We start from the raw sequence: 20,889 nt of genomic DNA, 5'->3' as shown, positions 1-20,889 counted from the left end.
TAGGACTGCTAAATAAACATTTTTTGAGTTCTTCTAAGGTTTTCCCCGACAAGACACAAAACATCAAAAAGGTATCAGGTGGTACAAATGACCATGGCACTGTTAATTTATTTATGTAATATTTTATTATGTTTTTGTACATTAGAGGAGTTTTGAATTAAAACCAGTTACAACATACAGTATAAAAAATTACTTTTTCTCTCAGGAATATTAAAAATGAGCATGTACACACATGTCGGAACTGCCAGGTTTCTGCAGCTCAGATGGTGTGCTAGTCAAGAGTAAATGGACATAAAACTTCTGAGAGATGAAAAACTGCCACAACAAGCAAGACAAGCTGTGAGAGAAACAATTTCTTTGAGATTTAATAGCAGCACCATAATCAATAGCTTGAAATACTCATAAGCTGGAGAGGAAAGACAGCAGGTCAAACCAGCAAGGCTAAAAAAAAAAGCGATGAGAGATGTGCAGGCAGAGGAAGAATAGATCCCTGAAGCTTTTTCCAAGATAATTTCTCCAAGATAATATGCCTGGAATCCTGTAAGATGAAGTTGGAATTAGTGCTATCGTGTTCAGGAAAAAAAACAACTAAAGCTATTGAGCTGAATGGTAGGGAAAGCTTGAAGCTTTCCATGTTTGAGATGTGAAAAGTATATAATACCCTTTCTAGTCAAAGGACAGCAGAAGAAACATATAATTCAAAATGTATTTCATACTAAATATAAGGCACAAAAGTACAGTGGTACGTTGGGTTACAACCATAACCCGTTACAGTGGTCCGGTTGTAAACCAAAACAGGTTGTAACCCAAGGCACGCTTTCGCCAATGGGGCCTCCAAAAAAATGGGTTGTAATAATAATAATAATTGTAATACAAAAAATGGACACACACTTCTATGTTTGACATGGTTGTAATCCAAAATGGTTAGAAACCAAGGTACAGTGGTACCTTGGATTACATACGCTTCAGGTTACAGACTCCGCTAACCCAGAAATAGTACCTCGGGTTAAGAACTTTGCTTCAGGATGAGAACAGAAATTGTGCTTCGGCGGTGCAGCGGCAGCAGGAGGCCCCATTAGCTAAAGTGGTGCTTCAGGTTAAGAACAGTTTCAGGTTAAGAACGGACCATCAGAACAAATTAAGTTCTTAACCCGAGGTACCACTGTACCACTGTACCCGTATTGGTCCAAAGTCTATTGTTGAAAAAAGTAAAAAGAAAGAACTCCAAAATCTACAGTTGATCAACAGCAATGTATGCTTCCTCTGTCTGATAAATGAAAATTCTGGCAGTGTGTCCATTTTAAGACGCGGGCTTCTCCTCCTCTGCATCTTTCAGCCCTCCTGGCTGTTAAGGCTCATTCACACTCGTTTAACCACATCGGTTAACAAACCTGGATACATATGCTATAATGTTATTGTTTTAGTTAAATAAATTGTTTAAACTGTTATTAAAGAAATGATGATTTTTCTCCTTCCAATAAAGTACAGCAGAAAAGCTGTCCAAATAATAAACAATAACTTTCTAATTATCTGTCTATGCATTTCTGATAGTATAACCAAATCAGTAATTTTTGATATAACTGTAAAAACTACTCCAAAAAACTATTATTCCCAAAATGAAGCCTTCAGCTGATTGAAAATATTCAGAGGATGCCAGCAAGGTTGAACCTTTCTGTAAAATTGATCTAAATCAAGTCTTACTGATTAGTGATTTAAATAAAATCCACCCTGAATAAAGTATCCCTGGCACCCAACTTTTGCTTAAAAACTTCTGAAATATACTCAGAGTCGCAAAGTGATTTCATGCTCTTTATTCAGCTCATAGTGGTGAGGAGGAATGAATGAAAGTCCCCTCAAAGTATCTGCTTTATATACATTATTTACACAATGGGCTGCACATGATTGGCTAATTCCGGAATTCTACTGTAAGCCAGTGGATTCACATCTATCTGGAGCATGATTGGGTGGTTCCTGCCAACCAATCATACTGCTGCATTGTTCTAGGACCAATCAGACTGCTGCATTCTGAATCCTATTGTTCTAGGACCAATCAGACTGCTGCAGTTTGGATCCTATTCAACTCAGTACATAACAACTTCCAAGGAAAGAGAGCCCACAACTTCCCAAGAGAGCGCATTCTACTGCTGAACAGCTCTTATTGTCAGAAAGTTCTTCTTGATTATTAGTCGGAATCTCCTGTCTTGTAACTTGAAGCCATTGGTTCGACTCCAACCCTCTGAAGCAGGGAAAAGCAAGCTTGCTCCATACTCCATGTGGCAGCCCTTCAGATATTTGAAGATGGCTATCCTATCTCCTCTCGGTCTCCTCGTCTCTAGGCAAAGCATACCCAGTTCCCTCAACCATCCCTCATCAAGTCTCCGTTTCTAGACCCTTGTCCATCTTGGTTGCCCTCTTCTGCACACCTTCCCGCTTGTCAATATCCTCCTTAAATAGTGGTGCCCAGAACAGAACACGGGATTCCATGTGTGGTCTGAACAAGGCAGAACAGAGCAGGACTATTATTCCCCTTGATCCAGGAGTGTTGTGTTCCCCGATTGCTGCCCGGGACATTCACCCACTGGAGCCTGTATTTGGCTACTGGGCGAGGACCGCAGCATCAGAGAGCGGCCTCTCTGACATGGGTTTTCTGCGGATTGAGGCCTTTTCCAATTCAGCAGCAAACACTGAGTTTACGGGACAAATAGAAGAAGTCACGGGACAATCGTAAGTGTGGATAAACTGTATGAGTCCCTGCATACAGGGCAATATTGTTGGCAACAAGTGTAGGCCTGCAGGCCCATACAGCGATGCCGTATACCTGTAAGAACACCTCTCATTCACATACCTGGAGGCAAGCTGCCTATCTATCTATCTATCTATCTATCTATCTATCTATCTATCTGAGAAATTCAGGCAGCCAACATAATGTTTTAATAGAAATCTAGTTCCATTTTGAGAGGAGGGGGGAAAAAACCACTTACCCTCTGTAGTTTGAGTTCCGTAGATCAATTTTTACTGGAAATGTTCAGGCTGTTATAAAAAATCATGATATATTAGTACATTCTTATGCTGTGGCACAACAACTAGTTACAAAGGGGCGTAAGGGGATCAAAGTTGCAAGGAAACAATACGGAAGAGGTCAAAGTGCTACAGAGTAAAATATGCATGTGTGCTAATACTGGATGCCCCTGAATCAGCACAGGTGAATTGGGGTGTATGGTTTTAAAGGAGTGCAGAGATCTGGAAGGCATGACCGAAACCTGGTGGAATGGGGAGAACCAATGGATCATGGTTATCTCTGGATGCAAACTGCACAGGAGAGCCAGGGAAGGGTGTGCAACAAAGAGGACACGGAGTCTAACAAGCTAGAAATCCCAGAAGGGGCAAACACTGCCACAGAATTACTCTGGGTGGCAATACTGAGATCCAAGAGTAATTTTCAGTACAGTGGTTGTACCCTCATCCCCCACGACTAAAATCCCCAGAGTGATCTTTAAATGGATGATGAAATGAAGGAGTCACACAAAGAAGTGTTGCAGTGTCTTCACTTAACTTCGCATGCTCCAGTCACAACTAAGAGGCAAAATGTTATGTACTGAAGTTCTCACCCTGGGCCAGCAGGGGGATACTGTAGATAGTTTTCACTCACGTCCACATATGCAAATAAGAAGAAGAAGAGTTTGGATTTGATATCCCGCCTTTCACTCCCCTTCAGGAGTCTCAAAGCGGCTAACATTCTCCTTTCCCTTCCTCCCCCACAACAAACACTCTGTGAGGTGAGTGGGGCTGAGAGACTTCAGAGAAGTGTGACTGGCCCAAGGTCACCCAGCAGCTGCATGTGGAGGAGCGGAGACGCGAACCCAGTTCCCCAGATTACGTGACTACCGCTCTTAACCAATACACCACACTGGCTCTCAAATAGAAGTTCTCACCCTGGGCCAGCAGGGGGATACTGTAGATAGTTTTCACTCACGTCCACATATGCAAATAGGGGATTGAAAGTGACGTTCAGTGATTGGATAGTTACAGAAAATGGTTACTGTTGCGTTCTAGTGGAGCTCCAGCAGGGGGATACTGTAGATAGTTTTCACTCACGTCCACATATGCAAATAGGGGATTGAAAGTGACGTTCAGTGATTGGATAGTTACAGAAAATGGTTACTGTTGCGTTCTAGTGGAGCTCTATATAAGCAGGCTGGCTGAACCCTTCAGTTCAGTTCTGTTCTGGCCTGTGAATAAACAAGAGCTGTTTGAAGAATCGCTGTGTCATCTGATATGTTCACCCACAACTTAACACTGGTGACGAGGGTGGGATCGATGGACAACAGAGCACAGCCAGATGCGGCCACCCTCTGAGCGGAGCTGAATCACTGAGCTGAAACACAGAAATCACTGAATGTCACTTTCAATCCCTTATTTGCATATGTGGACCTGAGTGAAAACTATCTACAGTATCCCCCTGCTGGCCCAGGGTGAGAACTTCAGTACATAACACAAAATTTCTAGACATCCTAAATAAAGGTGCCCTAGAACAACAGGCTGTGAAACCAAGCAGAGGGCCAGAAACCCTTGATTTAAGATTAAGTGGCACTCAGGACCTGGCAAGAAATGGAAGATATTGTTCAACCAAGTAGGAGCAGTGACTACAGCGCTATCAAATTTAACATGCCCAAACTCTGCTTAATAACCTCCAAGGAGGGAGATTCCATCCTAGGATACATTTTGCAAGAGTTCTCTGCGCAATTTGGTGCCTGCCTCTAAAAGCAGGTCCTGCCGCAGCTGGAGGAGAAGAGGCTGGAGAAAGAACTGGGAGTGGAACAAGTTGACACAGCGAAGCAGACTTTGTAAAGAAGAATAAAATCAGACAAAGCTGCTGCTACTTGGTGGCTTTTCTCGCCCATCCTGGTTCTGCTTAGACAACCTCCAGACATTCCGCTGCCTTTCTGGTCCGATGATCTCCCCAAACACTAATTTTTACCATCCAAACACTACTATATACATCTAGGATTGTGTTCACTCCTCTCTGTGATTTTATTACGCCATGAGTGTTTTTTTTTAATTGTCTCCTAATACACTGCAAAAAAACCTTTTATCTAAAATTCTCCAGTATCTGGTGCTTATACTTGTTCTTTCCTTCCTGCAGCGGTGATACTGAAATGACAACTCAACAGCTTTCAATCCACAGGGACAGCAAAGTCAATCCCACTGCTGACAATGCTGTAAGGTCAGTTAAACCTGCAGTCTGCCTGCTGATTCCTCCGATCTCTGAGCAGAAAGTTTGCAGCCAGTTAACCCTCAGTGTTCAAGTGTGTGCATTCCTTTATACCAGGGGTAGGCAACCTAAGGCCCGGGGGCCAGATCCGGCCCAATCACCTTCTCAATCCAGCCTGCAGATGGTCCGGGAATCAGCGTGTTTTTACATGAGTAGAATGTGTCCTTTTATTTAAAATGCATCTCTGGGTTATTTGTGGGGCATAGGAATTCGTTTCCCCCCCCCCAAAAAAAATATAGTCCGGCCCACCACATGGTCTGAGGGCCGGCCCACGGCTGAAAGGTTGCTGACCCCTGCTTTATACCTTCCTTTAAAACAAAATACAGTGGTCACTTGGGTTGTGAACGTGATCCGTGCGGGATGCACGTTCGCAACCCGCAGCGTTCGCAACCTGCAGCTGCACGTCTGCACACACGCGGGTTGCGATTCGGCGCTTCTGCGCATGCGCAACCGCTGAAACCCGGAAGTAACCCATTCCAGTACTTCCGGGTTTCGGTGGTCCATAACCCAAAAAAACGCAACCTGAGGCGTCTGTAACCCGAGGTATGACTTCAGAAATGTACAATTTCTCCACAAGCCATTTCAAGCATGCTACAGGAAAAACAGGAGCCACTTCAGTCATGAAGATAATCTTCTTTGGGGCTCGAAGGTAAGACAGTGAGGTGGAAAGACATGCTTCTGAGCAAATGTACCTTTAAGATCGACGGGGATGCAGCAGGGCACGTTTGGAATAAAGACAAAACACTTTATTTGGAGCTGTGTGCAGGCCTGGTGTCAGCAGTAGGTACGCCGAGGCAAATGCCAGGGTGCGGACAGGGCCCATCAAGGTCACAACTATTAGGGGGATCAGTGCCTCCTTTCCCCTATTTCTCAGTCCTCAGAGAATTGGACACCTGCATTTTAGTTCTTCCCCCCCCCCCAGCCTGTACTACTCGGAGCAGGTGAAAATAGCAGAAGCTGCGATAGCAGAGCACCAAATGCTCCTCCCTTAAACAACTTCTAAACATTTTATATTTAGAGGTTGAACAGACTGTATTGCTTGCCATGCTTATATATGAGTTATTATTTCTGCCTCCACAGATAAACACATTTTCTCAAGATCCCTTTCTGTTGTGGTATACAGGAGTGATAAAACAGAACATTCAAGGCAATCTAAACTCTGCAGAAGTGGGCAGCTGTCATTTTGTGTTTAGATAAGCTTGTTTTAAGTCCCGATTCCTTTCTCCTCGAAAGTGATTGTTGAATTTATATTCATCAGCCTGGCTCCATGCCCACACCAGACAGTGAACACAGGCTATTCAGGTAGCGTGACTTTTTTAAAACACCTCACTGTTTTTCTTCTTCAGGATTTTGAAATATGAGGTTTGTTACTTACCCAGCTGTCAGCAATAAAAGGCATATTCCCAAGACATCCAGATTGGTACACGCCACCTGGCTGACTATTGTTTTGTAGTCTGTCCAGAAAGTCATTATTCACCCTTAGAAATAGAAATGAGGAAATGAACATTAACAGAATCTTGCAAAAGGCAGAGATTATGAAATTGAATTCAGTACAGAAATTTGCTTTGCTTTTCATGACAACAGCCAATTGTGCAGGTATCTTTTGAGCCTGAAGACTATATTTGATTAAAACCCACAGCTTCCTCATTTTGCAAAGCTACCTCTGACTATAATGGCAACTTTTTACAATATGGCTCTTGATAAGTAAAGGTAAAGGGACCCCTGACCATTAGGTCCAGTCGTGGCCAACTCTGGGGTTGCGGCGCTCATCTCGCTTTATTGGCCGAGGGAGCCGGCGTACAGCTTCCGGGTCATGTGGCCAGCATGACTAAGCCGCTTCTGGCGAACCAGAGCAGCGCATGGAAATGCCATTTACCTTTCCTCTGGAGTGGTACCTATTTATCTACTTGCACTTTGACGTGCTTTCGAACTGCTAGGTTGGCAGGAGCAGGGACTGAGCAACGGGAGCTCACCCCGTCGTGGGGATTTGAACCGCTGACCTTCTGATCGGCAAGTCCTAGGTTCTGTGGTTTAACCCAGAGCGCCACCCGCGTCCCTTGGCTCTTGATACTCATTAACCAACCTTGCTTTTTTATCAGTGCAGAACCTGATTCTTAAAAATCCAGCGGTATGCTGTAATACAAGGCAGTGCTTGAGTTAGTCGCATGAATTCTCTTAACTTAAGTGGAAAACAAAAGATTAAATACTTGAAGTCTCCTTCGGAGTCAAGAGATGTAGCTGGGAGGGACCCATTATATTTGTTTAGAATAAAAGTGATGGGCATTTTTGGGCAATGCATTCCACCAGATTTCCTACACACTTCACATGAGACACGGCAAAAGGCTTGGAAGCTTTGGTATGGGGAAAAGATTAATGCAGCTTATTCAGAAGATTTTAAAACAACATCATTTATATCCTGCTCTTTGGTCCACAAAGCACTCCTGTGCTCTACAGAACTATAACCAATTGTCATATTATATGAAGCATACATAAAATCTGCCATCTGAATTCAAACCTAAAAAACGTTTCACACGACAAGTCACAGGCTTCCTTCCACTAATTTTACCTCCTCTGCTCATTCTGATGCGCTTTCATTCTTATTCTCTCCTCTTCCCTTTTCTTAAGTTCCAACAATTCAGCCTGACAATAAAAAGCAAAAAAAAACTGTGAGTTAACATTTAACAGTCATGCAGAACACGCAATAGGCAATTATCCTGTGATAATAAACTAGCATTATACTTCACTATCAAAGGCCCTGCCAAGCAACACCAACACAACCGGTTCCACTATTGTCAAGTTATCACTGGTACGCAAATTAGTGTTCTCAATCATCACAGAAGCATTGGCAAGGGTCTCCTTGGAAGGAGGGATCCTCCAATGTTTCAGGCACATTAAAAACTTTAGGGGAAACAGTTGTAATTCTATGGTATGTTATGTACTGAAGTTCTCACCCTGGGCTAGCAGGGGGATACTGTAGATAGTTATGCAAATAAGGGATCGAAAGTGACGTTCAGTGATTGGATAGTTTTAGAAAGTTGTTACAGTTACATTGTACTGGAGCTCTATATAAGCAGGCTGACTGAACCCTTCAGTTCAGTTCTATCCTGGCCTGGCCTGTGAATAAACAAGAGCTGTTTGAAGAATCGCTGTGTCGTCTGATACGTTCACCCACAACTTAACAGTATGGAACTCTGCACTTGTCCTCCACTACAAGAAGTAATCACCTCTGGATTTCAAAAATGTGGAAAAAGTATGCAAGTTGATGTTTTCTCCCGGAAGCAAAACTAGACCTACATGGCTTGGTTAAATGTGCAACACTAACCACATTTCTTTTTTCTTTTTTAAAAAGCTTGGCAGATAATACCTTTAAGACTGTAGGCTTGCCTGGCACCTTCATTACATATCTTTAGGAGCCGGGCGAAAACATTCCTCTATAACCAGGCCTTTGGCTAATTAACATTCTTTATCTTTTTAAATTTGTTTGTGGGAGGCGGCCGTTATTAGCTTGTTTTTGTTTCGTTATGTATTCTGTGCTCTCATTTTGTATTTCTCTGCGATCTTCAGAGGATGGGTGGTATACAAATTTAATTAACAAATTAAAAACATAATAGTTTTTAATTAGAGGACATCCCCAAGATGTCCTCTAAACAGTGTTTGAAGCTTGCTCCACAAGGATCCTTCGAAGTTATCCCTGATACCTCACTGTTTGCAAACCTCTCCAACCAGGTTTACACCTGCAATTCAGGTGACTATTTCCTGCATTTAATGAAGTGGACTCCACAAAATCCACGAAAACTTATGCCATCATAAATTTGTTCATCTTTAAGACACCATGGGCAAAACAAGGGAACAGCTGTAGAATAAGCTATGGAAAAAGCTTGTTCTATGATTGCTGCTGTTCTTCACCTTTCTTCGCTGCTCTTCCTTCATCTGCTGAAGTTTCCTGTTTTCTTCTTCTCTTTGCATTTGCTTGTATGACTGGCTCCTGGTCTGTTGCAAAGTAAATCATGTGCAAAAAAGATATACATTAATAACTATCTAGAATTTAGACCTTGACACCATGATTATGTAATTTGTAGCCCTTGTGGTTTTCAAAACAGAAAGGACGATCGACACTTGCTAAACAAAAGAAATTCACGCAAAGCATTTACCCAGGCGGTAGGCTGGAGGTTATGGTGGTTCATTGGACAAGGTGTTCTGTTGAATGGGCTTGCATCCAATCTGTGCAACAATTCAGTGTTTTTTCTGTAAGATGGATACAAATATGGCCGTCAGAGCTTTCAGGGTGTTAGGAACAGCATTTTATCAGACCCTGGATTGTAGCTAGATCTGCAAGAGGACCAAGAAACATCAAGCAGAACTAAAGATCAGAAAGAGTCCAGAAAGTAAGATGCCAAAGAAAATAGCCGATTACAAAAGAGAATTGCTTACTTAGCTGTCAGCAAGGTGTTTTATTATTATTTATTAAAGTTGTATATCACCCATCAATCTCAGGGCAGTTCACAACATAAAATTACAATATAGTCTGTTCCTTGTTCTTTCTATCCCTGCCATGTAGAAACCACTCTGATTTCTCAACCCAAATCTCTCTTCTCCAGCTAACTTCTCTCACGCTGATCTGATCTGCATGTAACACTAAGCCAAACCATAGTTTAGCATGACCACACCGGAGTTCTGCTCTTCCCGCAGTCCTGCTGCTGCTGCATAGCTATGAGCTAAACCATAGTTTGGCTTAGCAGGCCATTTGAAGCCAGCCTCATGGTTTGTTTCACTCTAGACAAACCATAAGCTGCAACCAAGTTTTGTTCTCGAGTTTATAGCCAAACAACCCCACACCTGCTTTTGGATTACATGCTGAACCAGAAAAGCCCATTGGACACTGAGTAAAGTCCTGTTCTCCATTCTCTCCACTCTGCCATTCAGCAGGCAGTAGTTTCCACTTGTCTCCAAACAAGTCCATTCATTTTGTCCAACAGCCTGAAAATTCTCACAGGTTCTCCCACCTTCCCATTTCTGTGATCCATCTAAACAGTCTGTTCTATTTTAAGTTACCTCTAAAAAGGGGTCAAGGACAGCTTGAATTCAAGCTATCATTAGCCATAGTAGAGCCTCGGACGTGAGATCGCCAGGCTAAACAGAATATTGGGACTGATGTTTGTTGTTGGGGACTGAAACCGGGAAAAGGGTGGGTGGAGTTTGGGAATCCAAAGGGTATATAAATATAGTTTGTCTTATTTTTATTTTGTTTTGCTACTGGCATGGAAATGGGGAAAGACGTGGAAGGGAAACTCTTGGTCGATCTTAGGAAAATGATGGGTAAAATTGAATAAGTTGAAATTGTTTTATTTTTAAAATGGTCTAAATTAAATGAAAATAAAGTGAGTAAATATGAATGGAGGAAATGGAGGAAAGAAGAAAGGTTAAATAATAATAAAATCAAATTAAGTTAAAATGGAGAAGTAGATCAAGGATTTGCTGAACCAATAATTCAAATTGGAATACAAGAAGGGGAGGTGTGAGGAGGTCTGAGAAACAGGGTAAAAGAGAATAAGTATATGAACAATCAGGTGTTTTTAATTGTTCTTTTTTATGTTTTAGATTTTTGTATTTTTCTTGTTTTTTCTGTTTATTTTTGTGTTTGTTATATGTTTTGTTATTCATGAAAACGCTAATAAATATTCATTTTTTAAAAAATATATCATTAGCCATACTAAAACATGTGGAACCACGTATCCGAGGTGTTTTTCCATCTTGGATATAGCAGAAGCAAAATTATATTCCTCACACTCAACCACAGAAAACATGGGATGTGCAGCAGCAAATGTCTTGCGTTTCATCCAAACCTGCTCATCTAAAGTTAGTTAAAGTTGTGGCAGACTAAGCTGGGTGGCTTCCCTGTTGCTCAGTCACAAGAGAAATAAAAAATGAATTTTTATATCATCCTTGAATTATATTCCAAGGGCAATTTTCAGAAAGATGGCCATAACTAAAATGAATACAAAAATATGGGGTGGTATTCAATTTAGTCAACCGATTCAAATTTATAGACATAACTGAGTTGAATACCAGCCAAAATTAACTAAATGCTGCAAAAGAGGTACAATGAAAACTCCTGCAGTATTTGGAAGACAGATTCTGGGGGACTATGCATAAAACATTGCCCACAAAGTCTTAAAGGCGTGCAATTTTTTATTTATACCCCGCCCTCCCCAGCCAAGGCCGGGCTCAGAGCAGCTTACAAGCAATAATAAAAACAAGTTGAATGATTACAACTTAAAAACAAAATTAAAATAGAACATTAAAATATTAAAATGTAGCCTCAATTGACTTTTGCTTGTTAGCTATCAAGTTCCTGAAAATGAATTGGGAAGCAATGCAACACAGAGGGCTTCTTTTTCTGACCATGCTCAGGTAGCTCCAGTTTGGGGGGGAGAACAAATCTCAGCAAGAACATCTACATGAAACAGCTGAGTGAAGTCATTTAGAGATCTAGGCTGAGATGTCTCCAGTTTACCAATGAGATTCTGCTCTCTCATTTTCATCATATCCTAGGGAGGTGACAGAATTGTTGAATCATTGTCAGAACAATGTCCTGCTTTCATTTCTTATAAGGGATGTGTTAAGTTGTGGGTGAACATATCAGACGACACAGCGATTCTTCAAACAGCTCTTGTTTATTCACAGGCCAGAACAGAACTGAACTGAAGGGTTCAGCCAACCTGCTTATATAGAGCTCCACTAGAACGCAACAGTAACCATTTTCTGTAACTAGCCAATCACTGAACGTCACTTTCAATCCCTTATTTGCATATGTGGACCTGAGTGAAAACTATCTACAGTATCCGCCTGCTGGCCCAGGGCGAGAACTTCAGTACATAACAGGATGCTTTTTAAAAAAAACTTATTATTTTGATTTTCTCTAAACCCCCAAAATAATTCATCTGGTCCTTCACAGAACCTGAAGATGGAGATCAAGTCACTAAACTTGATCAGTGCCCAACACTCATTTCTCTCTCCCCTCAAGAGTGGAATGAATACACAGAGAGATAGAATTTTGATAAACGGTGCAAGTATCTGGTAATCTAACCTTATTTTCCTTGATAGCAAGTAGGCAGAAAAAGATCAATAGAAAATTTCACGGCATCATCTTATTTCAGTTCTCATTAACTTTTCCAATCAGCTTTTTTTATTGCCAATACCTTAATGTTATTTCATGTCTCCTTCTTGGCTGGCAGACTTGGCTTCTCTGCCTGCCTACCTTCTTTTTACACTAACCTATTAGTGTGTTGCTGGAGGCAATTTCAGGCATCAAGATTTCATTTATTATTTTGAAACAGTTGACATAAATCCCATAGCGCATAGGAAATTACAGCCATGAAGTGTATATTGCAGGGGTTTTGACTCATGCAAGCCATCTGTGTGGGCAATCTGCTTCTACATTTTCAGCCAGCTTGAATGGGCAGATTAATGGGTACAATTAGAAAGCGCCCTCACAGGCATTCAAACTGCCTTCATTAGGATGCTCAAGAGATTGCCTACAGGAGCCTAGTTTTCTGCTGGTTAGCCATCAATACTTGACCATGCCCAAATAACCGGGGCAAAAACAAAACTGGGCATAGCAGCCAGCAGACCTAGTTAGAAAGCTTTAGAGTGCTGACACAATGAGAGGGCTTCAGGGGAGGAAATGGGTTTTCAGCCTTTTAGCAACAGGCACAAAGCAGCGAGATCGGCAATGGCTCCATTCCTCCTCAGCAGTGCTATTTCTCCAGAAAAAGAGATGCCAGAAGTCACCACGAACTCCTCCCTCGTTCTCTTAGAATGGCAATGGCACCCACCTGAGAGGTGCTGGAGCTGAGCTCCTGTTAACTCTGGCGGAAAACCCCCCCCCCCTGCTCCTAAGGCATTCCTATTTGGAATCGTATGTAATCAATTCTACGACACGGAATAGTTACGTGGATAGACAATTTTAAAAGGTCTCCATTGGCAAGGTTCATATCCTACATTTGAAGACACCAGACCCTTGCGACATTTTGGCAAAGTTCTACTAAAATCAGATGGTCAGCAGAATATTAAACATACACAGCAGCTGGGGAGTTATTGGGACCCTCTGCCTCCTGCCATCCTGCAAGAGACAGCTTGACCACCACATCTAGTACTTCTGAAAAGGACCTCTGCCATACAGGGGAAACAAGCTGATATTCCCATTTGCAGTGGATTCACACTCTTGACTGTAGTGGGGAGGCTTTAAATAATGACAATAAATGGTCAGACAAAGTACCGTATTTTTCGCTCTATAAGATGCACCAGATCATAAGACGCACCTAGTTTTTGGAGGAGGAAAACAAGAAAAAAAATATTCTGAATCCCAGAAGCCAGAACAGCAAGAGGGATCGCTGTGCAGCGAAAGCAGCAATCCCTCTTGCTGTTCTGGCTTCTGGGATAGCTGCGCAGCCTGCATTCGCTCCATAAGATGCACACACAGTTCCCCTTACTTTTTAGGAGGGAAAAGTGCGTCTTATAGAGCGAAAAATACGGTAGCTAAAAAGTTTGGAGTTCAAGATCTACGCTGAGCAATCAAAGAGGCTCTGCACAGCTGTAGGTTGCACTGCTGAGAGTAGAACAGGGTTAATCCTCAGTTGCTATCCAACTAGACACTTCCCCTAGTGCAAGGAGTTTGAGCTGTGCAATGGAACTGGCCTGCATTCTCCTCTCCACACATGCCCCTGAATTTTTCTATTGGAAAATGACTGAGAAAGGACTAAATTTAATAAATGCAGAAACTTGTTTCCAATGAGGAAGTTAATACTCTATGTATAGTCACTGCTCTTAGGGAACAAGATTTTAAGGTCTTCTATAGAGGACACCTTACACCTATTAAAATTACACAAATGCAACCCCCAACATTTCCAGATTTATTGTGATATTGCCAAGTACCGGAGGCAAATAATTTTTGTGGACAGCGGAGTTACTGAAAAATTCAAGTCCTTTGGCAACATGGTTTCATAATTAAAGATGCAATTTACTGTCAACACCCTTTGGGAGCCCATTTGGAATATTCAAAAGAGGTCACCTGTGAATCTATCAGGCTTGTATCTCTTAATCATCCAAACCTCTTTGCAAAAAGACGGAATTTTCAATAACTCCAGCAGACATGAAAATCATCTGCCCTTGGTTCTTAGTCTGATTCCTACAAATATGGAGAACTGTTTATTTACTGTAGCTAAAATAGAAATTTACAGTGAATGAAAAAACTGCTCCATCTAATGGGATGAGAATCTATTTTAATATTAGAACAATTCTCAAACGTTCCCTTTGATTTTATTACCCTAATGGGACAGTCATATTATTAAAATTAAGTTTGATTCATGTTTATAATTAGACAGATTTTTATTTTTGTTTATGGAGTTCTTAACAAAGAATGCTCTTCAATCATCAACTTTTATTTGCTGGTAATAGGTTTGATAATTCTGAGTAATGAATGGCATTTTATATTCAGAGACAGGTCCTGGATGGTTATTCTGTTGTAGCAGTCTCTGATTATATATATTCTATAACTCTTCTCTTCTGAATATTTCCCAATATTTTTTTAAAAAATGTTTCGGTAGTGCAGTAATTTTTAAAATGTGTAATTTATTCCATAAGCTGGATACAGTTCAAAAATTTAGAACCTGTTTTAGTGTCAGAAGAAATAACCTTGAAAATAATAAGCTAAAACATATTCCGACCTGTTCAGGGACTGTAGATGAACCACCCCAAGGACCTGTCAATGACCTTCTCTTTCTTATCTTACCAGAAAAATGCAGTACTGCACTCTGTCCATCATAAACTTCAAGGACCCTTTTATCCACTTCCAAGATTCTGCAAGAGGACATAGCTACCTTTCCGATGCCTTGTGTTAGTTTGCAACTATTTATTTATAGCAGGGGATGCTGAGAATCAGATCCTGTAAAATTAATCTAAGCCTTGAAAAGCACATAGGAAAGAATGTCGCTCTTCCAACTTCCCCCTTCCGCTCTATTAAAAAGCTAACTATCTTCCCCACCTCATCATCAAGGGACCAGGGAGCAGATGTGGGGTCAGAGGAACTGGCAATATTTCAAATAATCCACCTTACAAAACTTCTCGCACACCTACAAGCGTAATATGATCATCACATAGGAACTGGGAAGACCTCAGATGCCATTGTGTCGACAGGAACCATATGGTGATCATGCTTTATAGGAGCTAGCCTACCCTGAAGGAGAAGAGTAGGTCACACATTCACTGCGCCGAGTGAAATGTCATGTAACAAGGAAAAGGGGACAGGACTATTCAACTATAGCATAGGAGCCTGAATCCAAAAGGACACTGCCAGAACTGAAGGATATTTTTATTAAGAAACCAGAAACATTTTTACTTGGCATTGTAGGAGATGATATAAAAAGAAAGGACTGTAAATTATTTGTATATGCAATGACGGCAGCAAAAATATCACTGGCACAAAATTGGAAACAAGAAGAATGGAGGATGAAACTTATGGACTATGCAGAATTAGATAAATTAACAGGAAGAATTCGAAATCTGCGGGACCAGAGATTCACAGAAGACTGGCATAAATTTACGGACTATTTGGAGAGTAATTGTGATGATCATATTACGCTTGTAGGTGTGCGAGAAGTTTTGTAAGGTGGATTATTTGAAATATTGCAAAAAAAAAAAAGGTAACGAGGGGGACTGTTAGTTAAGATAATTAAAGGCGATAGGAACTTAAGAAATGCAGAATAAGTGATAAGAACGGAAGACCATCAGAGGGGCTGATGGAAGTCCAAAAAGATTGTATAAGATGCGAAGTTCTGTTGTATGAATGATAAAAAATATGTAAAAATTATATTTTTTAAAAAAAGAAAAAGAACTGAAGGATATTGTTTGCTTGTTATCAGGAATTGGTGGCAAGCTGTCTGGGCACAGGAAGCAAAAAGCATCACCTTTCAGGCTGAAGGCAAAGCTCAACTTACAAGCAGTGGTCTTCAGCAAACATCCAATGTCTTTGCCATTCTTGTTGCCTTTGTTTTTCTTCAAGCTTGTTGGCCTATAATAGGAAAGCATCAAAACAAGGTGTCATCTCAGCAGGTAAAAAATAATTAACAGAGATCAGCCAGAAGCTAAACACACACATGCTGAGAGAAGACCCAAAGGTATAAAATTAATATTGATTCTCTGCAGTCATATTTTTCTGCAATCTGCTTGTCCCTTATTACAGTGGTACCTCGGGTCAAGTGCTTAATTCGTTCCGGAGGTCCGTTCTTAACCTGAAACTGTTCATAACCGGAAGCACCACTTTAGCTAATGGGGCCTCCTGCTGCTGCCGCGCCGCCGGAGCACGATTTCTGTTCTCATTCTGAAGCAAAGTTCTTAACCTGAAGCACTATTTCTGGGTTAGCGGAGTGTGTAACCTGAAGCGTACATAACCTGAAGCGTATGTAACCCGAGGTACCACTGTACTAGTAAATATATTTTATTTATTTCATGCGTTTTTATCCTGCCGTTTCCCCAATGGGCTCGGGGTGGCATACATGGCTTCTTCTCTGTTTTATTCTGAAATCTCAAACTTATGAGTAGCCTAGAAGGCTCCATAGCCAAGTAGAGATCTAGGCAGATGCTAACTATTATACTTGCTCTCATTTGAGGGCCTTTTTAAAACCAGACACACAGGACAATGAAAAAATGTACAAGTGTAACAGTGACTTATTCCCCCACCCCCTGACACAATTCACAAGGGCCAACCTCATTAAAGGTACCAGGGTTTCATTCCTAGCAGTTTGTGGGACAATGGTCAGCTTTGGACTCAGCGCTGATGGTTTAGTATCGATCCTCCCTTCCCTCCGGCTGCTGAGGATATTGGAAGCTTTGGCTTATCTTTTCAATTAATAATGGTTTGATATTCTGTGCAAAGGCAAAACCATGGTTAATCTTAACTATGGTTACTTTAGGGATCTTCCCCAGGTCATAAACCATGGCTTAAAGTTGACTTTCTTCCAGGGTGGGTTTGATTTAAATCACGATTTAAATCACTAGTCAGTAAGACTTGATTTAAATCTTTTTTTTTCTTTCTTTTTTAACAGAAAGACTCAGTTTTGCTGGTATAATCTTAATATTTACAACCAGAGGAAGGTTTCATTTTTGGAATAATAAATTTTCAGAGTAGTTTTTACAGTTATATCAAAAATTACTTGACTGTTAGGTCCAGTCGCAGATGACTCTGGGGTTGCGGTGCTCATCTCGCTTTACTGGCTGAGGGAGTCGGCGTTTGTCCGCAGACAGCTTCCAGGTCATGTGGCCAGCATGACTAAGCCGCTTCTGGTGAACCAGAGCAGCACACGGAAACGCTGTTTACCTTCCCGCCAGATTGGTACCTGTTTATTTACTTGCACTTTGATGTGCTTTTGAACTGCTAGGTTAGCAGGAGCAGGGACCGAGCAACAGGAGCTCAACCCATTGCGGGGATTCGAACCGCCAACCTTCTGATCGGCAAGTCCTAGGCTCTGTGGTTTAACCCACAGCACCACCCGCGTCCTGGCAAGTAATTACAACTATATTTCTATGAAGTAGTATCAGTTTGTTTGAAGGGCACACCCACACGCCCATTTGCAAGGGGTTACATGAGGGGGAAAAAATGTTAAAATGGCCTGAGTGTGTCTTCTTACTTTCTCTCTCTGGATCATTTTCATTTTTAAAATGTCAGCTTCTTCAGCTTCTCTTTTGCGTCTTTCATATTCTTCTTTCTTCAGCTACAAGGAGAGAAAAAGTTCTGTCACTTTACAGACCAGACACCTACCTGCAAGCTAACTTTTACCCTTCTCACATTTCAGGGAGGAAACTGACAAACAGAACCTCGAAACCAAAAAATAGTATTTGCAAATGTAAACATGCTATCAAATCCAATGTGCACCTTAATTTTCGCAACATAATTTGGTGAAAAAAGGTGAGCATTAGATTCGAGTAAATAGAGTATTTTATGGCTGTAACAGCTTTATTTGTTTTTTAACAGACACAGACACACCCTGGGACCTTGTGGTAAACGGCAGTTAAGGAATCTTGTAAAATTATATTATATTTTATAATAATTATAATTAAAAAACTTTGAGGAAATAAGAGACCACATTTCAGACTGGTTCCAATACCATCAGTTATTTGAAGAATTTAAATCTGACAAACAAAAGGGGTTCTCAACAGAAATTTCCCGATTCGAATCTGATCTTCTAAATTCTAAAAGAAAAACTCTTTCCAAAACTTACCGACTCCTCCTTGACTGGACAGTCAAGGAGGAGGAGGTAACAGTGGCAATGGTGAGGTGGTCCCAGGATTTTGGCCACTCAATAACCATGGCCCAATGGGAAAATTTATGGAAGATCAATTGGAAATTCACAAATTGTTACACGATTAGAGAGAACTTTCAAAAAATGCAACATCGATGGTATCTAACACCATGGAAGCTTTCAAAAATGTATAAAAATGTATCAAGTAATTGTTGGAGATACGGAGACTCAGGAACATTCTACTATATGTGGTGGATATGTAGGAAAATACAGGTATTCTGGGAGAGTATACATGCAGAACTGCAAAAAATGCTAAAGATCTCTTTCAATAAAAAACCAGAGGCCTACCTCCTGGGAATAACAGATTTGGATATTCCACAAAAGAGGAAGGGTATCTTTTTATATGCGGCGGCGGCAGCAAGAGTTTTGATCGCAGCAAAATGGAAGAGTAATGAAATCCCCTCTATTCAAGATTGGATCCAAAAGCTGACAGAATATGCTGAATTAGATGGTTTATCAGAAAAAATAAAAAATAAATCAAAACAGGAATTTGTTTCTAAATGGGAGGTTTTCAAAGAATATATGAAAAATAAATATAGTAGTTTAAATTCTGTTGCAGCATTCGAGGAACTTCAGTAATAGTTGCAAGGTATATATAAGAAATTAGATTTAATGAGAATAAGCTTAATTATGGAAAAAAAGTGTATTGGCAATAAGTAATATGAATTTGAAGTATGGAATAGACGGGAGGTTGGGTCTTTAGTGTTAAGACCAATAGATGTTTTATTGTTTGCTAAGAATATTAAGTGTCTATGGTTATTTTTGCAATTTGTGTGTAATTCGGTATTTGTGTTTTTTGTTTGTTTGTTCTTCTTGTTGTATAAATAAAAAACTTTTAAAAAGGACTCTTGTAAAATAAAAAATAAAGGATAATTATTGAGTTCAGAAATTTCTGCTTCAGAATTTTATCCTCTTGTGACCAGTGTTTCCATGCACTTGTTTCCTTTACAAAAAATAAAAAAGTTAAGGTATGGCAAACAAATTCATCTCCTGGTTCCACGCTGTGACCAAGGAACTGACAGTCGCATCCTGCCTGACCTTTTGCTGGTATTTAGATTGGATGTGCTCAAGTTGCTGTTTCTGCCTCACTTCGGCCTCCGATATTCTTCCACCTATAAATACAAAAATCTGTTCTGAAGTTCACTCTCAACAAAATGGCATTATCAGAGGCAGCATTAAACTACATTGTATGCTAGCTGAGGGATTCATTGCTGACACAATGGTTATGGCTACAAAAAAAGCTTGCAGATGCAGGGACGTATCTAGGACATCCCCATTGAAAGTCAACAGGGAGACAAAACCCCACCTAGGACAATATATTTAATTCTCTACATAGCACTATCCGTTAGTTTAGGAGAGGGAGATGGCGTTTAACCCTGTATTGTTCTGCAGGGTGATTACTTTTAAGTTCTTGCCTTTTTTCCTTCCCCAGTTTTTACAAACCCCACCCCAGGACAGAAACTGGGGAAGCTTTGAAGGATGCCCATGGCAGAGGCTATTCACCACTACACCCCCCCCCCCGGTAAAACAAGTAAACATTAAAGACAGGTAACTTTTCCTTAATGCTGGGAAGAGGCCTTTGTTGAATGGCGTAGATCAGACGTGTCCTACAGGTAGATCAACCCCCAAAGAAGCTCAGAAACTTTCACTCCCCTTAAAAAAAGCTCAACATTTTTGCTCTGCACCCCCAAAAATGGGGTTGATCACTGCCAGTTTTTAACTCTGTGAGTAGATCGCAGTGTCTTGAGAGGGGGCCACTGTAGGGATGACCGCTGGGTGCGGAGCACACTCCCCACCCGCAGGCAGCCTCAGCCTGCCTGCACGTGTGACCTTGGGGTGTGGAGCACACTCCCCCTCACAGATAAGGCCACATCGTGCCCTCTGTCTAACCTTTTGCGGTCTCAGTAGTCTGCGGTGTCCTGGCTGTACCCTTTGTCTCTAAGACCTTTGTCTCTTTCGTCATACATTGTGCAAGGGGAAAATGACGCGGTGGAAACAGGTGCCAAAATAACTTTGTACCACCCCACAATCCTGGGACTGGAAGATGTGTAAAGGTCACTGCCCAAAATGTATCTGCCTGGGTTTGCATATTGCGTCAATAAAAGGAGCCTCCACGCAGCTGGCGGGCAGCTTGCTTGCAGCTCACCTGTGCACAGCTCACCTGCATTATCAACTCCTGCCTCATGTCCTTCACTTCAGGCCACCCCTGGCATAGATCTTAGACATGAGAAGTAAAGGTAAAGGGACCCCTGACCATTAGGT

General features: G+C 41.2%; 1 protein-coding gene and 1 long non-coding RNA gene across 5 annotated transcripts in view; both read right to left on the bottom strand.

Annotated features, from left to right (window-relative positions):
* The window catches only part of LOC308594052, a 294,546-nt gene that overhangs the window by 231,315 nt on the left and 42,342 nt on the right, over positions 1–20,889 (bottom strand). The gene's annotated exons all lie outside the window — the stretch shown is intronic.
* The window catches only part of EPSTI1 (epithelial stromal interaction 1), a 38,467-nt gene continuing 17,684 nt past the window's right edge, over positions 107–20,889 (bottom strand). For 3 of the 4 annotated variants that reach the window (XM_081206594.1, XM_081206597.1, XM_081206595.1), the window contains exons 4-12: positions 19,666–19,739; positions 17,956–18,039; positions 16,267–16,340; positions 9,424–9,517; positions 9,179–9,262; positions 7,839–7,912; positions 6,648–6,750; positions 2,982–3,030; positions 107–538 (exon numbers count right to left, since the gene is read on the bottom strand). In XM_081206594.1, coding sequence (XP_081062720.1) covers positions 3,013–3,030; positions 6,648–6,750; positions 7,839–7,912; positions 9,179–9,262; positions 9,424–9,517; positions 16,267–16,340; positions 17,956–18,039; positions 19,666–19,739 — 605 coding nt within the window. In that variant the 3' untranslated portion in view covers positions 107–538; positions 2,982–3,012. The remainder of the gene's footprint in view (positions 539–2,981; positions 3,031–6,647; positions 6,751–7,838; positions 7,913–9,178; positions 9,263–9,423; positions 9,518–16,266; positions 16,341–17,955; positions 18,040–19,665; positions 19,740–20,889) is intronic. The other variant, XM_081206596.1, reaches the window with a different exon arrangement.

Source organism: Podarcis bocagei, assembly GCF_964188305.1.
Source record: "Podarcis bocagei genome assembly, chromosome: 8".
Classification (NCBI taxonomy): Eukaryota; Metazoa; Chordata; class Lepidosauria; order Squamata; family Lacertidae; genus Podarcis; species Podarcis bocagei.
Note: the sequence above shows the minus strand (reverse complement) of the source record. Positions and strands in the feature narration are given on the sequence as shown.